The 27,097-nt window shown below is 46.4% G+C and overlaps 1 protein-coding gene across 1 annotated transcript in view; it reads left to right on the forward strand.

Moving 5' to 3' along the window:
• LOC310784735 (14-3-3 protein epsilon-like) overlaps window positions 1–27,097 on the forward strand; it is a 48,880-nt gene that overhangs the window by 10,507 nt on the left and 11,276 nt on the right. The window contains exons 2-4 of the mRNA XM_083645769.1: window positions 19,876–20,075; window positions 21,558–21,664; window positions 24,894–25,100. Of these exons, the coding sequence (XP_083501895.1) occupies window positions 19,876–20,075; window positions 21,558–21,664; window positions 24,894–25,100 (514 nt within the window). The remainder of the gene's footprint in view (window positions 1–19,875; window positions 20,076–21,557; window positions 21,665–24,893; window positions 25,101–27,097) is intronic.

The following is a 27,097-nucleotide window of genomic DNA, read 5'->3' on the forward strand; positions in this document are numbered from 1 at the left end:
TCGGAGGTGAAGCACCCGCTGCTCAGGGTCTCCCGGACCAGTCTGAGCAGCAGGATCTTAATTGGGGCGACGAGCCCATGCATCCCATGTTGGAGCAGGGCGAGCTCTACCCCTACGACCCCTTGGTCGATACCCCCCAGGAGGACACCCCCCAAGGGGAGATGTCTGGCGGGGAGGATTGGGACGGTGCCACCACCTTCACCACTGCTGTAGAGCAGGGGTGCCCACACTTTTTCAGCTTGGGAGCTACTTTTAAAATGACCAAGTCAAAGTGATCTACCAAACATATTTATTTATATATATATACACTGAGTATACAGTGGAAAACAGTGGAACAGTGGAAAAACAGTGGAAACAGTGGAAAAACAGTAAAAAAAGAAAAATCCTGCCCCTCAATGCCATGCGATCGACCACACTACCTTCGCGATCGACCGGTCGATCGCGATCGACGTATTGGGCACCCCTGCTGTAGAGGCTCGCTCAGAGATGAGCAGTAACGAGCCCTACCAGAAGCAGTTTCACGGGGTGATGTCGAGGGCTGTGGCGAAGCTAGGCATCGCCTGGGCCGAACCACCCCAGCCCCCTGCATCAGTGCTGCAGGGGTGCTATTTCCAGGCACGCCAGGCACCCCGCCCGAAACGCCGAATGCCCATCTGCGTAGACGTGGTCCGTGCGGTGCCACGCCGCTGTGTGCAGGCATGGTTCCATGGTCGGCGGTCGAGGGCGAGGAGAAGCTCGCGTTCTCTGCGATGCCCCTCCTCGAGGAGATGGTGGCTGGCCTCCAACGCCAGCAAACCCACGCTGCCCTCCAAGGCGTGCCAGCTGATGGCCAAACCGGCCGAAAAGGCGTATTTGGCGGCGGGGCAGTCCGCCGCCATCACGAACAACCTGGCCATCCTGCAGGGTTACCAGGCTGTGCTCCTGCGGGAGATGCAGGGTGACCCCGCTCCTGAGTTGTTCACGGAGCTCAGGATGGCCACCGACTACGCCTTGCGCATGGTCGACTGCCTGGCGCAGAACAGCGGGAAGGTCATGGCCTTCTCCGTTCTGACACACCGTCACCTGTGGCTGAACCTCACTCAGCTCCCCGAGCAGGAGAAGAGGAGGCTACTGCGAGTGAAGATCTCTCCGGGGGCCTATTCGGTCCTTCCGTGGAGGATTTGGCCCAGTGGTTGGAGAGGCAACAGCGAGACTCCGCTGCGGTTAGAGATGCAGCGGTGTGAGTATTTGACGGTATGATAAGCTTGGACAAAAATACCACGGTATCACGGTATCGCGGACCTTTATGTGTTATTGTGAAATCTGGCAACAAAAAAATAGCCTACTTTTTTTTGTTTTGTTATTGAACTATTTATTTCATCTAATTAACGTATGTAAAACTAAAACACACATGCTTATCTTTTGTCAAATCAGATTGGACACTGGACATAAATGTTTCAATGTTAATGTGCACACACACACACACACACACACACACACTTTTATTTGTATCCAAAAGTACTGTAGGGCAAATATTAGAGATCCAGATATTTTGGAAGAAAGTAGCAGTGCAGACACTGGATGCATGTGCTGTAAGCACAGGAGAAATAGTGGCGCGCATTGCTAGCTTATAATGGATCCAAGCAGACATAATGTAAACACACACACACACACTTCTGCCTCTCTGTGCATCACAGACACACACACACACACACACACACGCACACACACACCTCTGCCTCTTATTTAATGACTATTTATATATAAGTATTTAATTACTTCTCTTCAGTGCAATACGCCGGCATAACGTTCGCTCAGTCAAGTAACGTTATCGTTAGTTAGACCAAAGACAGCTGAGTGCTAATTAGCCATGTTATGTTATCGATAACGTTAGCCTATTTTACGTTCATCCTCCTGCCGGTGGAAATGGTTTATGTCCGACACGATGTATGATGACGCAAGACGTTTAACGTACCTTGAATTTGGCAAATAAGGAAGGGACGGGTGTTGTTCCTGTAGATGTGCTGATTCATGTTTGAGGTATTTCCCCCTGTAATCCTCCCTGGCCATCCCTGCTTTTACCAAAAATATTCCCACACACCGCGGAGTTTGTCTTTTTCGACGGGGCCGCAGCCCACCGCCCGGGGGAACGTTCTGGAGATTCTCCTTCAGCAGCCATTATCACGTTGAATTACAAAAGGCTACGCACAGGAGTAAACGATTGACTTGATGACTTCTTGACGATCACAGCTACACTGATTGCTGAGACTGGGCAGCTGGGGGGAGGGGCCGCGTAACTGCACTCTGTCTGGGCACTTTCTCTCTCAGGGGGAAACAGGTGATACCGTGGGGAAGGTATGACGGCAAAACTTAGTGGTTTTGATACCGTGACTTTTTGAAACCGAGGTATACCTTCAAACCGGAAACCGCTGCATCCCTAGCTGCGGTCAGATCCCTCTTGCCTCGGCGGCAACGAGGGGAAGACCGCCGGTTTCAGGTGGCAGCACGTGCGCCGAGTCGCCCTCCGGGGCCCCTGGCGCCGCGAGCCACCCCGCGGGTGCGGGCCCCGCAGGTTCGTGCGCCTTCAATGGCGGCACCCCACCCGGCCGCAGTGGGCCCATCCTGGGTCCCACGGCAGGCCAGGATACGCGGCCCTCGCCCTCAGCATGGACGGGGGGGTGCGCGGGCGGCGGGTGACCTGGCCCGCTCTTAGTCGTCTTCCTTGGGGAAGGGGGGGGGGCTATGAGCCCACCGTCGTTGGAGCTCAGCGCTCAACTTTGGTCTGGAGCTCAGCAGGGACCTGCCCAGTCCGCCACTCGCCGGCGCTATGTGCCCGGCGGGGACGGCAGCTCGCCAAGGCTTGGGCTCAGAGCCAGCCTTCGGCTTGTAGCTTTAGGGACAAGCCCAAGGCCCGAGTTCGGTCGGGAGCTCTCCCAGGGTCTCATACCCATCATCAAGGCTCGCCTTGGTCCATGGCTACGGCCTGGCCTCGGCTAGAAGCTTCCAGGACAAGCCCACCATCAATGGCGCCGCGGGCCCATTGTTGGTCAGGAGCTCTCCTGGGGACCGCACTGCCGGACGTTGGCCCGCCTTCCAAGGGGCCCAGATCCGCGTGCGGCCGGACTCGAAAGAGGACGTTGCTTCCGCAGTCCCCCCAGCCTGCGAAAGTCGCACGGCGGGGGGGTTACTTCGATACGACGCACCCACGGGGCGCGTCAGTAGTCGGAGCTTGCGTAAGGGATTTTCCCCCGGCATGCACACTACGGAGCTGACCATGCGGCAGGGGGGCATAGCCTCTCACGTCCTGCTCCCCCCATCAGGGCACCGGATTAGGTCCTGGTGCCCAACAATATACTCATGACCAGAGAGGCGGTTTCCGCTCCTTTTGGCCACAAGAGACCATCTTTGTCCAACAGGCTCAACACCTGGGAGCTTCTATGTTCCCCGACCCCATGGTTACGGCGCACCCTCCAGAGGGGATACGCTCTCCAGTTTGCCAGGCCCCCACCCAAGTTCGACGGGATCCCCGATTCGGCCGTGGAGGGGGGGTCCATGGACATACTCCGCAAGCCAAAGGGGCGATTCGCTCGGTTCCCAAGGCAGCGGTGCGCTCGGGTTGTACCACAACTGAACTGGCAGAAGAGTTGCCCCGTCCCAGCGCAGGTGGCGACCTTCCTGGGGCTCGAACTAGACTCCCGGGCCATGCGGGTCTGCCTTTCACCAGAGCGACAGGCTCGCACAGTGCTGACGGCAAAGATGCTACGTCTGTGTCCCTCTGTGTCAGTGCATCAGTGCACAGTCATGCTGGGTCTGATGGCCTCAGCAGTGCATGTGCTCCCACTGGGGAGACTGCACATGCGCCCGTTTCAGATCTGGTTTCTCAGGCATCGCCTGGACCCGGCCAGGGACCGTCATCGCAGGGTTCCTCTGACGTGTCCGGCCCGTTTCCTCCGATCCCCCTGATCCGTCAGGTGTTGGACAGGGTGAGGGAACAGCGCCTTCAGCTCCTTTTAGTGGCCCCCTTTTGGCCCAGGCAGATATGGTTTGCGGACCTGATCTCCTTGGCGCAAGGTCCGCCCTGGGCGCTGCCGGTGCGGGCGGATCTTCTATCCCAGGCGGAAGGGGAGGTGCTCCACCCCTCCCCAGGCAGGTGGAAGCTAGCAGTCTGGCTCCTGAACGGGACCATTTGCTAGCCCAGGGCTTGCCCGATAATGTGGTTTGCAGTATTCAGAGTGCTAGGGCTGCTTTGACCCGCTCTCAGTACACATACAAGTGGCGGGTCTTTTCGCGTTGGTGCACGGATAAGGGCGTGGATCCAGTGAACTGCGGTGTGCGACCAGTTCTCTGTTTCCTTCAAAGCCTGCTTGACGCGGGCCAGTCCCCGCAGTCGCTTAAGGTGTACGTAGCCGCGATTTCTGCTTGCCACCTGGGAATTGAGGGGAGCCCCGTGGGGGCGTTCCCTCTGGTCTGACGCTTCATGAAGGGAGCGCGTAGGCTGCGCCCGCCGTCGCGGTGCGTCTTTCCCAAATGGAACTTGGTTACGGTGCTGGACGGGCTCGCGGGTCATCCATTTGAGCCCTTGGACTCCGCCGAGCTGAAATTTCTGTCTTTGAAGACGCTGCTGCTGCTGGCCTTGTCGTCAGGAAAGAGGGTTGGTGACCTGATTGCCCTCTCGGTGCAGCAGGCCTGTATGGTTTTTGGGGATGATGGGCGCAGGGTTACGTTGCGACCTAACCCGGCTTATCAACCTAAGAATATTAATGCCAGCTTTAGGTCTATGGTCATAGACTTGTCAGCATTCTGTCCCCCGCCATTCAGTTCGGGCGAGGAGAGGCGCTTTCACATGCTGTGCCCCGTAAGGGCGCACTCGCCCTATGTGGCCTGGATGCGTTCATTACGCACTACAAACCAGTTGTTGGTCTGTTTTGGGCAGAAGGCCCATAGGGTGGGCCCCTTCCCATGGATCGCTTATCACACTGGATAGTGGAGGCGATTGCTTTGGCATACTCTGCCATGGGTAAGGTACCCCTGGAGGGTATGAAGGCACATTCTACGCGAGGCGTTGCGACATCTTCCGCGTTGTTGCGTGGTGTATCGGTGGAGGACATGTGCGCTGCGGCCTCATGGTCCGCTCATCACACGTTTGTTAGATACTACAGCCTCGACGTGTCCGGTTCGCGTTTCGCACATGCGGTACTGTCAGTGGCAAGAAGGTAGTATCGTTGCCGCTCCAAATGTCACACGGTTGGGCATGGCCGTTTGCCATGTGGCCGTGGTTCACCGATGCCTCTCGGGTCGCTCTGAGGAGTGCTCCCGGCAGCAAGGGCAGTTGAATTTGGCACTAGAGTGAGAGCTTGAGTTCGAAACGAAGTAAAACGTTAGGGTTGTGCTACAACCCGGGTTTTACGAGTGAGAACGAGAGCTCTCACTACCCAGCCTTGCTGCGTCGATGCGTCGTTGGTTGCGTCGTTCTCAGCGGGCTGGAAGAAGGAGTGGCTTTCCCTGGGTTGAGCAGGCGTGACGTAGTCACGTGGGTGAGGATGTGGGTGGCCACCTCAGCCCCAGGGGGCACCACGCCACCTGTTGGTGGGTGGTCGGTTTTATATATAAAGATCATTTTTGGAGCAAAAATAACATTCTTCCAGTGGCTGCGTACGCAGCGGATATGGCACTAGAGTGAGAGCTCTCGTTCTCACTCGTAAAACCCGGGTTGTAGCACAACCCTAACGTTTTCTTATATTGATCGATGTCGATATTTATCACGATAAATATTTATTAATAATAATAATGTTAAATTTACAGTTTTAAGATCAGTATTCTCCTTAGACCCCAAAGAAACCAGGGGCCGGTTGCACCAACTGGTCTTAACTATGCCTGGTCGCAACTCCTACGTCGGTCTTAGTTAAGACCAGTCTTTAGAGTGGATTTACGCCTGTTGCACCAACACGGCTTACGTCTGGTCTTAACTACGCTGGTCATAGCAATGCGCGTTCATGTGAATTGCCGGGGAATGCCCTCTGATTGGATGATGTGTGCCTCGCGACCTGCTTGGAGCGCACTGTGCCACTACGCTCTCTCAGCCACTACTGTAACACCCTCCCTCCTCCCACCCTCCCTCGCTCCGGGGGAAAAATGGCGGCGATTGAGCCAGACAGACAGTCTGAATGAAATTGAATGTAACGTTCCCAATTCTATGTATTAAATTCTAAAAGAATTAACGGCAACATTTGGGAAGGCTAAGCCACACAACTAGTTAGTTATACTCTTAACATCGTGCTTCAAAGACGGAGAACTGGCTGTGTTACGACGATGACGGTAAGGATTCAAAAAGGTCTCCGCGGAGACAGGCAGGCTCTAAGCCTCCTCCTGACCAGGCGTAGGAGTTACGCCTGGGCGTAGTGAAAATAAGGCTTAAGCCGTCTTGGTGCAACCGGCGTAGCTGTTGGGTCGTAAAGTTACGACCAACTTAGCTTAAGACCAGTGTAAGACCAGTTGGTGCAACCGGCCCCAGAAGGTAGGGCTGCACGATTATGGCAAAAATCATAATCACGATTATTTTGATTGATATTGAGATCACGATTATTTAACACGATTACTCATTGACATTGAGAACATCATGAATTTATTGAACATTTACACTGGCTTTTTATTTAACATTGGATGTCTTTGGATTTTAGATATAATTGAAAATAAATAATAAAAGTGCAAAGATTTAGAAATAAAATAAAAACTAAAATAAATATACAGTATATGTAGGCCTACTATGTTGCAGTGAACTGCCACAACCAACTGCAACTATTAATCTACATTCAATATGTTGGTAAACATCTGAACTAGTAGTCCTTAAACCTCAAAACTAACCAAATGAGAACGCTAGTAACGTTCGTTTACATTACATTAAATTACTCATTTGGCAGATGCTTTTATCCAAAGCGACTTACGTCGTTTAGGTTCATAATAGGCTATTGTTAATGTTTATCTGTGAGCTCGTTAGCTGTTGAATATGCGGTCGCATTGTAAAGAGTGTCCTGAATCGATGACTGTATGCGGTGGCAGTAACTAGATGGGGCTTTGTATTTTTGTTCGTTTAGCGTTTATTGCTTGGTCATAGACCACTTTGTGAGTGGATTTCAAGTGATTAAAGAAAGAGGGAGAGGTTGTGTTGCGGGGTGCTGCCACGACCGCGCATATCTTGCACTATTTGTTTCAAGTCTGTGGCTGTGATTGACAGGTGGGTCAAAACTCGCATCGCAATTCCGTGCTGTATATTCGCATCGCTCTTGATGTGTGGACCTTTAAACTCGGCGAAACCATAGTGTTTCCACCCCACATACGTTGTTTTACCTCCTCTCGACCAGCGGCTCTCTTTCTGTGACTTCTCTCATCTTATTCTTGTGCTACCACGGAAATAAGCGGGGAGGAGAAACATGTTCACATGACAGTCATTCCCAACTCGAGCGGTGTGTGTTTTGGGCTTTGGGGGAGGGGCCGAGCACACCGCTGCAAAGGAAGGGGTGCGCTTGATTTACAACACAAGACAGAACGAGAGTGACAAGAGCCGCAAAATCGTTGTATGTCGATTATCTTGTTTTCATAATCGTGGACAGCCCAAATCGTAATCATGATTAAAATTCGATTAATCGCCCAGCCCTACCAGAAGGTTAATTATGGTTTATATATTTATTGTCAGAATTGATAGGTGACAAACACTAAATCTCCTGTTCCAGCACTCGCCCCACCATCTTTTGACGTGACCCCCATGTTGTATTTTTTTTTATCTAAACTTGTTTGTTTGTTGTTTACAATAGTTAGAAATGCATTTATGTAGCATTTATGCACCAATTTGGAAACCTGTCTAAAAGCGGCCACTAGGCGGCAGTATTGCTTAAGTTAACATCAGAATGCCTACATATTCAGTAGAAGAGAATGACAACCAACGAAGAAGAAACAACGATAAGAAAGGCAGATGAGAAATTGCAGATCAGTGATACTGCTGTAATGACAGAACGATCAGTAAAGACAATACATTTGACTTTAGAATCGTTTCTGTTTGTTTATTAAGTTGTAGAAGTTGTAGTTATTGTTGAGAAACAGAATACCCCATCTTGTTGTCTCTCCCACTTCACTCTGAAAATGCACAGAAAGTAGGGGTGGGCATTTTAAGCAATTTAAATACTCGAGTACTCTCCTATTATGGACGAGTGCTCGAGCACTCGCGGAGGGGGGGGGGGTCTGTGTGATTACTATGGTAATGACTGAGCAGGGGTAATCTGCTGTTTGGGAGGCTGTTCACACATTACGTTTGCATTTTTGCATGGAAAAAGCGCTACCTGGAGCATTTTTTGTCAGGAGCTGACTGATATTGGGTGACGCTAAGCTAACATCTAAAGCCTACCTCAGACAGTAGCCTATCTCTGATGGTTGGATGGATGGCATTAGCGCTTTGGAGCAGACACGTGGTGAAACAAGCGAAGGCATTTCCATGTCTTGTCCAGCAATGTCAGGTTATTGTCCAGTATCATCCATTTTACTTTATGATCACTGTTACATTAACTCATTGGCTGCCAGCCACTTATGGAAAACGGATGCTCCCAGTGCCAGCCCTTTCAGAGCGTTTTCAGTGATTTCTCAAGACCCACAGAATATTGTGTGATATTACTATGTAAACACCGAACACGCCCAAAGAACGATGAGACTCTCTTGTATCATCAGCAAAAAAAGTTTATTGATATCATTTTCCGTTCTTTAGTTATCAGCAGTAGAAGATAGGTTGGTTTCACCAAAAACAGATGTTTCAAACTAGAAGCTGAGATAATGAGCCTTTTGTGAAATGAAGCATTTCAAGCACATCACTGACTCTGAAGCTAATATTTTCTGATGTAGTGACACCTCAAAAATAATTGCCTTCAATAAAACAGCGAAAACAAAGGAATTTTGATGGCAAAATAATATTTTTTAGCTGCAACCAGCAGCGCTGGCCCCTGCGTGTGCAGACCTACACCTTCTTGCTGGTCTTGATTTACTGCTGGTGGGCATCAGGTATTCCAGCTTGTGTTTGCCAATCTGTCCATCGAGCCTGCTATCTGGGTCGGTGTTGTTTGGTGCCCTGTGTGCCCCACCCCCCTCAACTGCAAACTCCTCCGTGGGAGTGTCTCTGGTGGCTCTCTGCTGCACGTTTGCTCTGCACGTTTCAAAGTGCGCTGCACCCAGCTTTTTCACAGCGCTCCATCGTTTTTGTGCGCCGGCTCCCAGCGCTTCCAGCTGAGAATAATTTGACTCTTCGGAGGGACGCTCCTTTTCTGGCAACTAATCGTGTGGAGGAACTGTCGCAGCGGAGACGGGGGGGGGGGCTCAGTTGTGGGAGCAGATTGGCTGCTGTTCACAGCTAACGTTACAGCATGCATCGGTTTCCGTTTCCCCACGCTTCTTCTACTCTTTTTTCTCATCTTTCTCTAATCTGGAGAGCACTGTCGCCACCTAATGGGTCCGTAAAATAGCTTATACACCTTCAACATCCCCCATATTTTTACAGGAGATGCATCAGGCTTTGATCCACGTCCCACCGTCAAAAAACGCAATTGACGTCTTTAGACGTCATTGGCACTCTACGTTACTATTTGAATTGACGTCTTTAGACGTCATTGGCACTCAATGAGTTAACGTAAATCCACGGATTACAAGGTCCGGTGTCCGGTGTTGCAGCAGGATATCCGCTCCCCCACTTGCAAGCTCTGTCACGCTCTGTCATTGGCTCCGACCATGTCAATCAGATCGGCTTCCGCTCCCATGTGTGTCGCTCTAATGCTCCCGGCTGCCGAATCTGAAAACGACGACGCTAACTAGCTAGCGTAGAAAGCTAACGGCAGAAACCTACAGGCTAACTCGTTGCTACACGCTGAAAATGGCAAGTTTTGAAGAAAATTTGGATTGTGCAATAAAGAAGGCCTGCTCGGCACAAGTTCCACCCCGAAACTATTTTCCAAGGGCACTAACGCTAAGCACCGCCCAAGACAAACAGAGCATTTTTTTCGCAATCCCACAATGTAAACCTGCGGCGCCAGACTCTCTGACGGAAGGGAAGAGAGGCGGGCTAGCGAGACTACATTTCTTGTGACTAACGTTATGGGAAACGACAGTGTAGTCAGTAAACTAGTGCAATGTTTTGAATGAGTTTTATCGGGCGTGCGCTAGGGCTGGGTCGGTTTGAAAATTTTAAAACCGGTTCGATATTGCCGTCTAAACCGGATCGAACCGGTATACCGATTTTTTTTGTAATAATTTTTTTTTTTTTTTTTCTTTTTTTCTTTTTTTCAAGCAGGGCTCCCGAGTGTGGCCCATAACTGTCTGTAGTGCAACTTCAGTCCACCTGATAGCGATAATACACCTCTAAGCTGGTATTGTCAACCAGCAATGATACTGAATAAAAAGAAGCAGGACACCTGTGTAACAAACACCCTGTATTTATTTCTCATAACTATTCAGCTCAACTTTTCTTCTAAACATCAAAATAATAAATGAAATAAGACTTCTGCCTATAGTGCAACTTGAGAAAAAGGCTAATAAAAACACAAGCAGTGCAATCAGAATGGATTGGCTTACAGCTGAGCTGCCTTATAAACTTCAAAACTCACAAATTCACACAATATAGGGCCTAGGCATGGGTCGGTTTGAACATTTTGAAACCGGTTCGATATTCCCCAAAAAAACGTATCAAAGCGGCTGCAGTTGGTGGCGATAATGCACCTCTAAGCTGGTATGCTGCCAACCAGCACGAACACTGAATACAAATAAGCAGAACCTTTTAACTGTAACAACACACTGTTTTTATTTCTCATAACTATTCAGCTTAACTTTTCTTCAAACATCAACATAATAAACAAAATAAGACTTTTGCCTACTAGTGCAACTTGAGAAGAGGCTAATACGAACAATAGTGCAATCAGAATGGACTGGCAAAAAAAAAAAAACGTAATTTTTTTTTTTTTAGGTTTTTTCGGTTTGCACGTGATCAAACCGGTTTGGGCTCGTATACCGAACCGAACCGGTAAAACCGGAAATCGACCCATGCCTAGCGTGCGCTATGAAGAAGCGTGAGTCTCATTCGGGAGAATATCTCCAGCCACCAGCCTTTTTCGTCGGGATGAGCTGGAAAACTTCAGCTTAAAACTTTCAAAATAATGTTACTTAAACAAAAGTAAATAGCTTATTGATGCACGTTGGAGGAGAAAAGGTATTTCAACGAATGAAGCAGCAAACCTTGTATCAAAATACTCGTGATGTTATATGGCGTGAAACTGTGGCTGTAACGCATTACTCAAAATAAATAAGGTTACGTTACAATAAGCGTTTTATTTTGAAAGCAACAAAGCAGATGACGTACTTGTACATTCTGGCTGACTTGACGCCCGTGCAGTTCATGCTGCCAGATCCACATGACGATGCGTGCGTAGATCTTAGACCATTTTTAAAGGTGTGGGGAGTGGGGCGAGTACCCGAACAGCAGAAACGCTACTCGAATACTGACATTATGAACGAGTGCTCGAGTACCCGAGTACTCGCGCCCATCCCTAATAGAAAGACAATAGAAAATATGTTAAAAACAACTCAGCAACAGTCACTGATGACATGACAAAATAAAAGATTATCTAGAATGTCTTAACACTACAAATAAGATAATATATTTTCTGGTGTTACTTGGTTATTTATTTGGGTATTTGAACAGTGAACAGTAGCCTATTTTGCAATTTATACAGATTGGCTGCAACTGCGCTCACTGCTTTTCTTTCTTTTTCTATATCAATTTTAGCCAGCACTAGCCAGCAATACAGGGAAATCATTCACAAGCTTTGCATACTAGAACATATCATATGTCATGTTATGATAACCTCAGCTTCTGTATGTAGGGTAATCTAAAACAATATCCCACGTTTGCTTGCAGAACCCTTCATTAAAATATGGACACCTGAATCGTCATCTGTCATTCATTGTCATCATTCAAAGTGTGCAACACGACAAATTATAATCCATTTAACACTAGGTCTACTACAAATGTTTGAGTTAACGCTAATAGCTTACCGATGGATAGGTGGAGCCGCCGGTGACCAAAACACTGCATTCGTGTTCAGTTGTTTAGGGCTGCTGTAGTCTCGCTGGCCAGCCTCCACACTCTGTTGTGATGCACACCATGTTTTCCAGTCCCTATGATGTCGTCCTGGGTCCGGCTAGTTGCAGGGAGGCTAGCGGTAGCATGATAAACTCATGCTCTTCTGCCACAGTCACCGGTGGTGTTAATGCTGACGACTGGCTGCCGACATATTTTGCACCTAACGCTGGTCTGTGCTTTGTCAGACAGACAACTGACTGATAAACTCAGTAAACTGATCCAGGGCAGTTGTTAGAGTACAACGACCCTCGGTTTCGCTTGGACTGCTAATCTCATTTAGCAGACTGCTATAGATGGTTTTCACCAGAGCGCAACCCCACAGCACTTCCTTTTTCTCAGCATTCGGCAAACTGCAGAAATATTCACTCGACATCGTTACTTTTGTTTTCGCCGCTCAGCTGTATAGACGGTTTTCACGGAATGGTCAGTCCTGCACTTGAATGTTTTTTTTTCTTTTATGTCCATAGCAAACACTGCAACAGGAAGTGAGCGGGGGTTCAATTTAGAATGTTTTTGTTGTCAAGTTAAAACCGTCTATAGGAGCTGGATATTGGAGAGCTACAATGTGCGCCCAGACTGAGTTGTTGTGACTGAGTGGGAGGAGGAGCCGAGATTGTGGAAGCACGCAGTTCTTTCTCTGCTGTGGCATTGGCCGTTCATGTAGCACGCGCTTGTTTCTCTGCTGTGGGATTGGTTAAAAAAATTACTTTATCAAAATTACAGCTCATAATTTTATCATCGTTATCGTGGAAGATTTTATCGTGAAATTTATCGAGATCGTTTTATCGCCCAGCCCTACTGTTAATATATATGTTATCTTCGGTGTATTTCGGATCACACACAAAAAAACGTTGCAACATGCATCAATAAGACTAGTGGTTTATTTAATTACCATTATTGTGAAGGTTTTAACCAGAAGTTTCAATGTTATTCTGGCTCACTTGACGCTGCACTTGAGTCTTTTGCGGCTTCAGTCGGCCTCAGTCTGCACGCAAATCGTTATCACAAACGCTGTGTATAAATGCAAAATAAAAGGTAAGAACGCAACGCTAGTTTGCCGTTTTATGCAGAGATGGTTGTCGTCTAAACATGGCCTAAGTGCTTGTCAAGCCCATGGCAAACCAATCAGACATGACAGGCTACAGACAGACAAACAAGGTTTGAACATGTCAAGTCTGACCAACTATATTATATATATATATATATATATATATATATATATATATATATATATATATATATATATATATATATATATATAAACAAAAAACACTTTAGAACAGTTTAGAGAGGTCACTGAGTTCAGTGGAGTGTACGCTGGCCTGGAGAGGCAAGTGATCGAAGCAGCATAGTGCTCTTCCTGGCTTCTGACCGGCGCATATCAGGTTTCGCCAGCATGCTATATGGAGCCCTGTTGGCTCCTACAGATGCACCCTGTCTCGGAAGCTAAACGCTATACAAATGGCACTCCTCCATTTGTGTGTTTGGTAACGGGGGATTTAGTCTTCTGCTGCTTGAGCCACATTTTAGTTTTAACCAGTAAAGTATAAAGTGCTTTTAAAGATGATAGTGGTAATTTTTCTGCTGTATCATGAGCATTAGCCACACCCAGTGCCACTTACTAGCGTGTATGGGAAACGCTTGGCTTGGTGTTGTGTGGCATTTTCACATTGTAGCACGTAGTAGTACGGAATGATGTTTCATATTTATTCACCTTGATCCAATAGAAAGAAATTGCTGCACAAAATGCCTTACTGACAATTGCAGAGTCAGTCAAATATATTTAAGTGTTTAAGTAAAGCGCCCGGCATGGTTCTGCGCAACCTCGACTTGGCGCCCTGTCGCCGAATGGCGGCGACAGCGAGACTGTGCATACTCGAATGTAACTCGCCGCGTTGACTGCGGTACACGTCCAAAACGTTAACGTGTCGTTTACCAAGAACTTGCATTCATGTCGGTGGGGGGACATTTTATTGTCCCTCCATTTCAAAACTCATTCCGGTGAGCCTGCAGAAGGCTTTGCTAGATGAGTGACAAGCACTGTTAAATGAGGAAATGGCATTTCCTCATTCCTCACAACAAGGAGTTGACGCCGCAGAGTCACATTTTCGAGGAGCTGCACGCCGAGCTGCGCCGATGGGATGCCCAGCTGCGGCGACCCCCTCGGCTCAGTGAGCGCCGGCGATTTCACTCGAGCATGATTTGCGCTTTACAAGTGCAGTGCCCGTTACCCTCCCTCCCCTTCCCCCATTTACACATCATGCTCTCGCTCTCTTCACCCCCCCCATCCTCCCCCTGCTTACACCACTGCCCCAATTCGTCAAATTGCATGAAATTCGACACTGCCCTTTCTCGGGTCCCCAGCAGCGCACATGCCAAGTTTAAAGTCGATCAGACAAATGATTCTCGAGATGCCAGAAAGCTGTGTTCTGACTAGGGATGTCGAAAATCATAATTTTCTTTGACCGACAACCGACCCTCATTAGCCGACAATTGTCGGTTAACCGAGAACATTAAAATGCGCATTTTGACTGTCTGTGCCCCATTAAACCCTTACCACAACAAATGCTTGATTTTTTTTCATTAGAAAGCGTTTATTATGCCTCCGCCGGCGAAGCCAGGCCGAAGGCATTATGGATCCGGGTTGTCTGTCCGTACGTACGTACGTACGTACGGCCGGCCGCCCGTACGGATGTCCGTCCGTAGGGATGTTTGTTAACGCCATATCTGAGGAACGCCTTGACGGAATTTCATCAGATTCGCCTTAAACATTCACTTAGGCTCAAGGATGATCTGATTAGATTTTGGTGGTCAAAGGTCAAAGGTCAAGGTCACTATGACCTCTCGAACGCCATTTTCAAGCTTGTTAACGCGATATCTGAGGAACGCCTGGACGGAATTTCATCAGATTCGCCTTAAACATTCACTTAGGCTCAAGGATGATCTGATTAGATTTTGGTGGTCAAAGGTCAAGGTCACTGTGACCTCTCGAACGCCATTTTCAAGCTTGTTAACGCGATATCTGAGGAACGCCTGGACGCAATTTCATCAGATTCGCCTTAAACATTCACTTAGGCTCAAGGATGATCTGATTAGATTTTGGTGGTCAAAGGTCAAAGGTCAAGGTCACTGTGACCTCTCGAACGCCATTTTCAAGCTTGTTAACGCCATATCTGAGGAACGCCTGGATGGAATTTCATCAGATTCGCCTTAAACATTCACTTAGGCTCAAGGATGATGTGATTAGATTTTGGTGGTCAAAGGTCAAAGGTCAAGGTCACTGTGACCTCTCGAACGCCATTTTCAAGCTTGTTAACGCCATATCTGAGGAACGCCTTGACGGAATTTAATCAGATTCGCCTTAAACATTCACTTAGGCTCAAGGATGATCTGATTAGATTTTGGTGGTCAAAGGTCAAAGGTCAAGGTCACTATGACCTCTCGAATGCCATTTTCAAGCTTGTTAACGTGATATCTGAGGAACGCCTGGACGGAATTTCATCAGATTCGCCTTAAACATTCACTTAGGCTCAAGGATGATCTGATTAGATTTTGGTGGTCAAAGGTCAAAGGTCAAGGTCACTGTGACCTCTCGAACGCCATTTTCAAGCTTGTTAACGCGATATCTGAGGAACGCCTGGACGCAATTTCATCAGATTCGCCTTAAACATTCACTTAGGCTCAAGGATGATCTGATTAGATTTTGGTGGTCAAAGGTCAAAGGTCAAGGTCACTGTGACCTCTCGAACGCCATTTTCAAGCTTGTTAACGCCATATCTGAGGAACGCCTGGATGGAATTTCATCAGATTCGCCTTAAACATTCACTTAGGCTCAAGGATGATCTGATTAGATTTTGGTGGTCAAAGGTCAAAGGTCAAGGTCACTGTGACCTCTCGAACGCCATTTTCAAGCTTGTTAACGCGATATCTGAGGAACGCCTGGATGGAATTTCATCAGATTCGCCTTAAACATTCACTTAGGCTCAAGGATGATCTGATTAGATTTTGGTGGTCAAAGGTCAAAGGTCAAGGTCACTGTGACCTCTCGAACGCCATTTTCAAGCTTGTTAACGCGATATCTGAGGAACGCCTGGACGGAATTTCATCAGATTCCCCTCAAACATTCACTTAGGCTCAAGGATTATCTGATTAGATTTTGGTGGTCAAAGGTCAAAGGTCAAGGTCACTGTGACCTCTCGAACGCCATTTTCAAGCTTGTTAACGCGATATCTGAGGAACGCCTGGACGGAATTTCATCAGATTCGCCTTAAACATTCACTTAGGCTCAAGGATGATCTGATTAGATTTTGGTGGTCAAAGGGCAAGGTCACTGTGACCTCTCGAACGCCATTTTCAAGCTTGTTAACGCGATATCTGAGGAACGCCTGGACGGAATTTAATCAGATTCGCCATAAACATTCACTTAGGCTCAAGGATGATCTGATTAGATTTTGGTGGTCAAAGGTCAAAGGTCAAGGTCACTGTGACCTCTCGAACGCCATTTTCAAGCTTGTTAACGCGATATCTGAGGAATGCCTGGACGGAATTTCATCAGATTCACCTTAAACATTCACTTAGGCTCAAGGATGATCTGATTAGATTTTGGTGGTCAAAGGTCAAGGTCACTGTGACCTCTCAAATGCCATTTTCAAGCTCGGTAACGCCATATCTCAGTAACACATTGACTAAATTTCTTCACATTTGGCTCAAATATCCAATTCTGCACAGAAATGCCTTGATGCAATTTCTTCCAATTTGGCTCCAACATCCACTTGGACTCAAGAATGAACTAATGGCGGAGGCATAAGTCCGCGTTGCGGTCGTTCTAGTTTTTACATCTACAAGCAGAAGAAAACACATTAACAAAACGAAAAGACAAGTTGAATCCTCCAGCCATCTAAACAAAAACATTCCTCCGATAGGCTATACTGCTTAGAGCTGCACGCTTTGCATATTAAGGACACGTCAATTGACACGCAGCTGCCCCGTGAAGTACTTTGAGTGGACGACAGCCCAGGCTGCAGGTCGCACTGACAACGCGTGCATCACTACAGTATCTTCTACTTTTAGCAATATATAATACCTGCTTTTGGTCTCACTCCTTCTCCCTCTGTCTTCACGCACGCAAAGAGGACTATGCTCTCTGTGTTGCAGGGCTCCACAACAGTCATTATGAAGACGAGTCCGCATGCAGCTGTCAGTAGCTGCTTTCACACCGGCTTTGAAAGTGTCAATGAATGCAGTCTACAAACAATCCGTCTCTCGTTGTGAAACAATTCCTCCGAACTGCTCTGTGTTGGACAGTAAAGACTAACGTTAATTGTTACTTTTCAATCGTCAATTAGACGCATGTCTGCATTTTTGTAACATGGTAAAAAACTACTGTTTGATCATTGAGTGTGAGCGTATGCATGATGAACATGCAGAGAGGGAGGGAGAGAGTGAAACCGAATGAACCAGTGAAGAAAAAGTAATGTGCACGTTCCATCAGGTTTGACTCCAGACACGGACGTGCGCAGTGCACGCTGAACGCTGAGCAAGGTGTCGGGTTTCAGGCCATGCGCTCCTGTCCTGACCAAACTGAAAAGCCGTTTCATGACAGCGGCTGGAACACAGAAGCAGCAGAGTGACTGGCTGGCTGTAGTCTGCACAGGGCAGGCAGGGCGCCGCGTCAGGGGAGAAATGCATCGCACTTCTCCTGTCTGGTCAAATCAGAGGGGGGCGGGGCTGTGGCGCATGTGTGGAGCGGACAGAGAAGTCACTGCTGCTGACAATGCACACTGCTTTTCTCTCAAACATTTGGAAAAGCCTTTCTCTAAATGAATGTTGTTCTGGCAGGAGCTTTTAATTCCTATATCCTACTGCTACAGTAACTACTTGTTAACATTGCTTACAGCGAAGGAGGAAAAAAAACACCATATTGGCAACACGTTGTATGCCAATTTAATATGCAAATTAACCGTTTGACCGACATGCTTAACCGACATGCTTAACCGACCAATGACGTTGTCGGCGGTTAACCGGTTAACGGTTAACCGTCGACATCCCTAGTTCTGACTGGTCAATCTGCACAAAATGTAATGCTGCATTTTCTCAGGTCCCCAGCAGCGCCCCCGCCAAGTTTTTAGTCGATTGGGTGAACAGTTCTCAGGATAAACCATTTCTTGTGTTGCCAGTAGGTGGCGCTATGACTATGCGCTTGTCTGAATTGCGTGAAATTCGGCACTGCACTCTGACGGGTCTCCAGCAGTGCACCAGCCAAGTTTGGAGTCGATCGGATGAACGTTTCTCGAGATAAAGCACTTTTTGTGTTGCTAGTAGGTAGGCATGGGCCAATTTCTGGTTTTGCCCGTCCGGTCCGGTGTACGATCTTAAACCGGGTTGATTTCATGGCAAGCTCCAGAACTGACATGTTTCATTATGCCAGGAACTGGTCATTTAAAACGCAAATTAAAAGGCAGCCTCAGTCAGCAGCCTATACAGGGCTATACAGGGTTTATTAGTTATAGTTACTCTGTTTATAAACTGACATTCAGACACAATCCGACGCTCTCATTGTCCCCTCCCCCCGCGCTCCATTCAGGAGCATAACGGTAACGTTAGTGACTTCTGGCTAACGTAATGTTACGTGTTATTTACTCACCGGCTTTGTTTACTAACGTGGAGTGACTAAGAGCCGTGTAGGCGATCGCAGCAAATGAACATAGATCAAATTTCACTAGCGGGGGAGATGGCACAGAGCACTGTGAGTTTTGGGGTGAAGTAGATGAAAGTATAAACGCAATCTGGGAACCCAGAGTCTATTTTCATTTGAAAAATAGACTGGGACAGCCCTACCGTTTTCACAGCTTCCTGTACAGCGCGCCTCTCCTGCCACCGTCACTTCCTTTTCCACGTCCGTGCTCCACTGTTTACAGTCTAAATAGCAACTTACGCCACGACTTTCCAGTAATTTCCCACTGTTGTTGTAAGACGAGTTGATGTCTTCTATGCAGTTTTAACGTTATTAGTGAATAGCCGAAAGGGATGTGGAAAAGGAAAGCGGAAGTGACGGAAAAGCCACCGTTACTTCATTTTCCGCGTCCGTTTCGGCTATTCGCTAATAACGTTAACGCATAAACACATTGCATATAAAGCGTCAACTCGTTTTACAACAATAGTGGAAAATTACTGGAAAGTCGTGGCGTAAGTTGCTATTTAGACTGCAAACAGTGGAGCACGGACGTGGAAAAGGAAGTGACGGTGGCAGGAAAGGCGCGCTGTACAGGAAGCTGGGAAAAACGGTAGGGCTGTCCCAGAGTCTATTTTCAAATAAAAATATAGACTCTGGGTTCCCAGATTAATATAAACGGGACAGTGGTGGAACAGTGTCAGATGGAAGGCGTGCAACAATCACCACTTACCTGGTTAAAGATATGGTGTTCTTATAGCGTATTTACCACACAACAAACTTTTTTTTAATTACTTGGGGGGCATAATGTTTTTTAACTGATAGTAATCGGTCAAAATTATTAATGTCTGTTAACGGTTAAATGGTTAATTGTTGACATTCCCATTGGAATGTTGTGAATGCTCAGTAATCCTTGGATACATAAAGTTGGGACTGAACAGGAATCAAATTCAGGGGAAAAACTTTAACTGTTAATTAAAATAACTGAAATCTGAGCTTTCAGATGCGGCAGCCTGTTCTTTCTACACTCGTCGTACGACTATTGATTCTTTCTCTCTGTCAGAAATGGTGGAGTCCATGAAGAGAGTGGCGGGCATGGACGTGGAGCTGACTGTGGAGGAGAGGAACCTGCTGTCGGTAGCATACAAGAACGTGATCGGAGCCAGGCGAGCCTCGTGGAGGATCATCAGCAGCCTCGAACAGAAAGAAGAGAGCAAGGGCGGCGAAGACAAACTCAAGATGATCCGGGAATATAGGCAAACGGTCAGCTACCGCCATGACAGCCAAGTTGACTGGTTAAACACACTTTTCAATGTATTCATCAGGGTTCCTATGCAGCATGGGAAAGTATGGGATTTGATTTGAGTAATTTCCAGGTCTGCATACGTATGCAAAAAAGATGTGTATGGATGAATATTTGTGTTTCCTCACTATGTTCCTTTTCTGTTTTCGAAAATATAAAATTCAGAATGTTTAAAAATAAATTGACCATACAAGCAGCATTTTTCATGGCATTTGGAGCATGCAGCCAGCGCAGTCGAAATGTTCACCATGAAAAAGCACTGCAAGAAGTATGGCGTGCGACTGAAGGAAAGCACACTCCTACACAGAGCTTCCTCTATGCCTGTACCCCACAGCCTGCAAAACAGCTCTGCCCCAAGTGCCTTATAACTGTACCAAATCCAGACATCCAGAACCAAATTAGTTTGAAAGAAAATGTGGCAATATCTTTCAATTGCATCATGTAGTATATATATAGCATCACAAATAACCAAATATCAAGCTTGTCAGAACATTTATGACTTGTTTATTTTTGTTTATTAAAACAAATCCCATTAGGTGCCGCCTGGACAACAGTCTTCCTGGGGTCCAAGACAAAAACACATTACATGATAGACAATAATTAAAAAAACAAAAACACAAGGTAAAGGAACAGAAGATAGAATAAAAAGCAAATCTAAGCTAAGACAGACAATATCGTGGTCAGCTAGCCCTCTAGCTGGTCAAACCCCAACATTTTAATATTGTACGGACTACTCTATCCACCTTCCGGTGTAATTTTTACACTGTTTTAACTTGACAAAAAAACATCTATGAGGATTTTACAGCAGAGCCATTCTGCTCTACAGCCGTGTCATTCGGGTGCTGGGATAACGTGATGCATTGTGGGTAGTCTGCTACTGTGGCTAATGCTAACGGCTAGCGTAATAGACTTTACATGGCAGTAAAACGCCACTGAATGACCAAATTGATTTAACTTTTAACCATTTCGAGTAACACTGTTTCCATACGGACCCGCAGCGTTGGTTAGTTGTTTATAACGTGACTATATTTATAACTTTGATAACGGACTCCAGCTTCCGGTTTATAATTCGGGTCTGCAGCCGAGTACAAAGGCTGCAGAAGAAGCCTGCATGACTCATTGTTGCAAGCTGCAACAATGAGTCACGTTAAACCAGACCTTGTTCCCACAATTATTTTTTACAGTGGGGCATTCAAAAATAAGGTGGATACATTAGAAAACAGACATAAGAAAAAGTGGTTACATCATCATTGTGAGTGAATGTTAGGCAGTGATGTAGTACTGTACTTGTATAATGTAATTTGTTAGCTGGTATGATATTGGTGTTTCTTTTAAGTTTGGTCTATAATAAGACTTTAAAATTCAAAGACGTCAGGCTGTTGTAATCTTTTATGTCACCCCACAATTAATTTACGTGTGTGTGTGTGTGTGTGTGTGTGTAGGTTGAGACGGAGCTGAAAGGAATCTGCAATGACATTCTGGATGTACTGGACAAGCACCTCATTACATCTGCTACCACGGGAGAGTCAAAGGTTTTCTACTACAAAATGTACGTGTGAGGGACACAGCATGTTTTAATCTTCTCCGTAATATGTCGGCACTGACAAATTGCATAGGCCCAGGCCACACATCTAGACTATACAGTTTGATTTGACCAGATCCTCTATCACAGGGGTACACAAATTATTATTTAATCAATCTCCATAACATAATTTAAACATAACTTTAAGTACACACACAAAATACTACACAGTACGGTCATGGGTGAAATGGCAGCGCTTGCCCCTCCCTCATTACCACCACTGAGGTGCCCTTGAGCAAGGCCCTTAAACCCCAACCGCTCCAGTGGAGCTGCTCAGTGGCCACAGATCAGACTGTGGTTGTACTGGGCAGCTTCCAGGTATGAATGTGTGTGTGAATGTGAACAGGGCACTCCTGAAAAAGAGAGCATTGCTCTCAGTGAGACTCCCCCTGTATAAAATAAAAGGTAGAAAAAAAAAAAATGGGAGTCATGGAAAAAAATTTAATCCCCCAAAGTTTTGGAAAAGTCATGGAAATTTGTTTAATACATGTTTTCATGGCATTCATTTACGCTGAGTTTACGTACTGTATATGACAGCGGGGTAGTTAGTGTGTGCGTGTGCAGCTGGCAGCGCAGAGTGCTCTGACTCCCAGCCGTGGACGTTCCTCCTCTCTCACTCATTCAGTGCTGTAGCTTAGCTTCATCACAACAAACATGGCTGCTCTGACCACACGCGGTCTTGTCTTGGACATGCACAGAGATCGAAATATGGAATTATTTTTGCTTGCGTTGCTGACAGGGGAAGCCCACGCACGGACACAACATAGCCCGTCTGTAAACAATATTTGAAAGTGCGCAGGCGAATGGAGCAGACACGTCCAGCTTGGCCAGATGCTGATAAACATCCCGACTTCTTCAAAGAGCAACAGGTTAGCGAATGTGATTGATAACATAATTACATTCCCTCAAATAAGTCATCAAATGAGTCTTATTTTGTGACAAGCAAACGTTTTTCACTGTTGGAGTTTGACAAGGAAATGCGCTCAGTACCAGCACAGCCCCTCTGCCAAGTAACGTTAGTCATGACGCTGTTTAATAAGTGATCTGGTTGTAAAAATATCAACGAAATCACATTAACGTAAGTATAGGGGACATCAGATCACGGTATATAAGCTTTGATAACACTGACCTTGATCTAATTATTGTAGTAAAATGACATGATGGTTGTGCTGTGCATCATCAATAAGTGATAACAGCATAGCAAGCATTCATTGTTATAATGGGCTGCAGTTGGTCAAGTGAAAGTGGATCCCTTGATTTAGAGTCAACCACAAAGCATTTCCGAGTGAAAGTGAGTGATTAAAATTCATAAACTGACCTCCGGCTCATTTAACTTGACAAGACGCATTTACATCAGAAAGAAGTTGAAAGCAGTGATTGATCATCAATGAAATAATCTACCGGTAATGATGTTTTTCTGCAAATTGCATCATTGGGAGGTTGATTCTGGCACTCAATATTAGAGGTGGACAATATATAGATTTTTATCAATATTGTGATGTGAGACTAGACTTAGATGTTGGATGGTGATACGGCATAAATGTTGCCTTTTCCTGCTTTTAGAGGCTGCATTACAGTAAGTGAAGTGTAGGCTAGTGACATTTTAAAGTAGAATGTCATAACTCACTCACTTTTTCATGTATACACCGAGACTTCACTAAATGTTTGCAAATTTGTTTTGAAGTCATGGAAAAGTCATGGAAATCCATTGGTCAAAATGTCTATGCCCCTTACTACAGTACTATAGTGGCTTGAATTAGGGTTGTGCCGATTGGTGATCGGATCGTATATTGCCGAATCAATGGCTGAAATGACGATTGATTTTCCTTAGCCAATCTCGATCGCCCCCGCCCCCCGTGTGTGGCTGCTCCCTGAGAGCAGAGATGCGACGCAGCAGTTTGACTAGGCAGAGTTCAGAACAGACCATTAACAAACGCCACTAGCCTACTGCATTCAAACATGTTTCTGATGTCCGCAACGAGCCTCGCCACCAAAATCTGTAATTACAAATCTCCCTGCCGTCGCCCGTCCCCCGATCCGTCTCATCTCGTCTTCCCTTCTCATTCTCCACATGCTGCGCCGCCTGGCATGCAAAACTACTCTGTGCTCAGCTCCATAAGAGTAACGTTATATGTAGATGTAGGCAGGCACAATGACCGATGAATAAAAAGTTGTTATACCGTAGTTTTGCGCCGCTGTCAGTCAGAGGCTGTAATTAATCGTCCTACCTGTCCGTCTTGCAGTGCTGCGGGAGGATGAAAGCAAACCATTCCAGTCTGTCCAAACTTAATACCGATCTAATCTCAGTATGAGATGCAGGGAAATATATTATAGTAGCCGATGTGTTTAGAAGAGCATTGTCACGTTGTCCAGACAGTCTTGCTATAGTATTGCATTATATTTTACATATATATATTTAAACTGCCATTAGATTTGTTTGCGGAGATGACAGAAGTCGCTGTGTGGGGGGAGGCTCACTTTTAAAAGTGTGTAGGCTACGTGTGTCTATGTGCTTTGGTGCGACAATATCACTGCATCTCATGTTCAGTTTAACATATCTTATCTTATCAACGTTACTCCGAGCCGAGGCGAGGCAGTGGAGAACGAGAGTGAAAAAAGAAAAGAGGCAGACTGAGGCGCAGATCAAAGGGCAAGTGCCGGCAAACAGGGTTGTAATCAGACCTTACTAACGAGGCTCACCGCGGACACCAGAAACATGTCCAAATATACAGTACAGCAGCATCCATTCACTGACAAATAGTCCTAACAACACACACTCACTGCTGCGCCACACATCTGTCTGCAAGTTGCCATCAGCGTCCACTGACGCACACATGCTGTCCGACCACGTTTGCGATGACATCGTGCATTGGCGATGTCAAAGGGTGGCGATTGGACGATCTGACTGAGGTCAAGATCGCGCAACTCTAGCTTGAATCAGTGGAGAAATGTTTGACCTGTAAGTATGCCTTGCACCTGGGCACTTGGGTATTTACACAATTGTTCACTTGTCAAACTATAACTGAACTGAACTAATCTAAGCATGGATACCGATAATGTGCTGATATCATCGTGCACCCCTGAATTTAACTGTTATGTGGGCTTAAATGCGATCAGCCAATGAAAACTGTGGACCAATGTATGGTGCAGGCAGATTTCTCCCTCTGATCCCAGTGTTCCCCTCTCTCTTGTTCAGGAAGGGAGATTACCACAGGTACCTGGCAGAGTTCGCCACGGGCAACGACCGGAAGGAGGCAGCGGAGAACAGTTTGGTCGCCTACAAAGCTGCCAGTGACATCGCCATGATCGAACTCCCTCCAACGCACCCCATCCGCCTGGGACTGGCCCTAAACTTCTCTGTTTTCTATTATGAAATCCTCAACTCGCCAGACCGTGCATGCAGGTGGGTATTTTTCTTGTTGTCTTGACCCTATCCCCCCCCCCCATTTTTTTTGCCTGTGTACCTGCGATGTCATGGGCTTCGTTCCATGTCTGAGACGATTTCGCCCCCTCTCCAATCCCCAGCCGCTCAGCTTTTACATGAGTAATGTTGTTCCGTTCCCGGGTACACTTGCATATCTACACACTCCCATACAGTAGGTGGCGATATGCACCTAGTTGGTTTGCAGTCTGTCATTAAACACAAAGAAGATGAAGAGTAGGCTACACTGCGTTTCACGTCTGTCTGAATTAGATAAATCAGGTAAGCAACAAGTAATATGCTTTTTCATGGCAATCTCGCCTGCCTTATTGGCGCACGTGCAATGTCTCCCTCTCTCTCTCCCTCAGTATCTCTCCTCCTCTCTCCCTCTCCCTCAGTCTCTCGTGTGTGTGTGTGTGTGTGTGTCACTGATGACATCATCAGTGATGTCACAATGCCTATGTATGATACCGCATTTAAGACAAATCGGACCGCCGTAAGTTTCAACACGGAACCTCCGGCCCGGACAGATTTGCTCCTCATTCCCTCCGTCCGCCATCTTCCCCCGGCTTCCAAACAACAAGCAGTGCTGCAGCCTGGCTGCATTAGACAAGAGCTACAATGCGTGTGACGTCACCATCTAGCTTTCAACAATAGGGCTGGGTTCAAAAAATCGATTCTCCGATTTTTAATCGATTTTTATTTTAATCCTCGATTATCGATTCATATGTCCAGAGATCTTTTTTTTTTTTTTTTTTTTAATAAACAGGCTAAAATATTATGCTGTGTGTGGTAGTTGAAACATAGTTTCAAGTTGATGTTTATTTATGTTTGTAGTTTAAACAAAAACAAATACTGTAGGCTACATGAATGGAAATGTTTGATCATTAATATCTACTTTTAGAAATTATATAGGCTGAAATCAAATCACTGCATAATTGTGGAAGTGTCTTTATTGACAAATGAAAAGGCTGTTATTTACCCTTTGTCACCACCTGGTGAGTATATGTGTAACTAAAACCATTAAAATTGACAACAGGTCTGCAACTTTTTTTCCCCGTGTATCTACTTGGCTGGTTGGGAACCCCTGTGTTACATAACTGGACATGTAATTCAGGGTACAGATCAAAAAACATTTTGAAACGTATTGAAATCGATTGAATCGGAATCGAATCGAAATTAATCGATTCGCAACCTTGTGAATCGGAATCGAATCGATTCTTGAAATTTGAACCAATACCCAGCTCTATTCAACAACATGGCGGCGCTCAGTGGCGAAACAGGGCAAAAACAGGCAAATACATTTTAGTTTTGCAGCCAATGTAGGTGTAATTCACATTTGATTGCAGGGTTCTGTCTTACCCAAGGTACAAAGCAAACAAACCACACTTGTATTGTTCAATGCTTCATCTCCACTTTAAATCCATACACTGAGCTTTTAAACTGGTTAGGAAATCCTGTTGCCTCTATGCAAAAGTTAATTTCCAACACGGACAGGAATGCCCCACCACAGCTAAAGCTGGGGATTGGCAAGGACCTCATGGGTATACATGGGTGACGATACCATGCACCGGCCCTATGCTAGGTTTCGACCTGGCCTTGTTTAGATTAGCTTTGGCTCTGTTATGTGAATAAGGGCTCGGTATTGTAAAACTACATAATATTTTGGGATACTCTTGGTCCCTATCGTTGGATAACGATGCGTGCAGTTGACTGAGGACTTGCTACGGCGACACTCAACCTGAAGAATGAAGGCTGAGTCTCGCGTTGAGACCTAACAAAAGTCCAAAACATAGGATAACTGCTCATCACACTGTAAAGAAATAGCAGTCCACTTCTGTGTTGTGGGACAGTTGTGTTCACACTTGATGCAAATCGTCGCCGAGCACGCCTGAACCCTACTCGAGACCACATTTTCAAGTAGACCCGAGCAAGGTTGGTTGATCCGTGCCCAGGTTCATTTCATTTCATTTAACATT

Source organism: Poromitra crassiceps (genome assembly GCF_964638095.1).
Source record: "Poromitra crassiceps genome assembly, chromosome: 1".
Taxonomy (NCBI): domain Eukaryota; kingdom Metazoa; phylum Chordata; class Actinopteri; order Beryciformes; family Melamphaidae; genus Poromitra; species Poromitra crassiceps.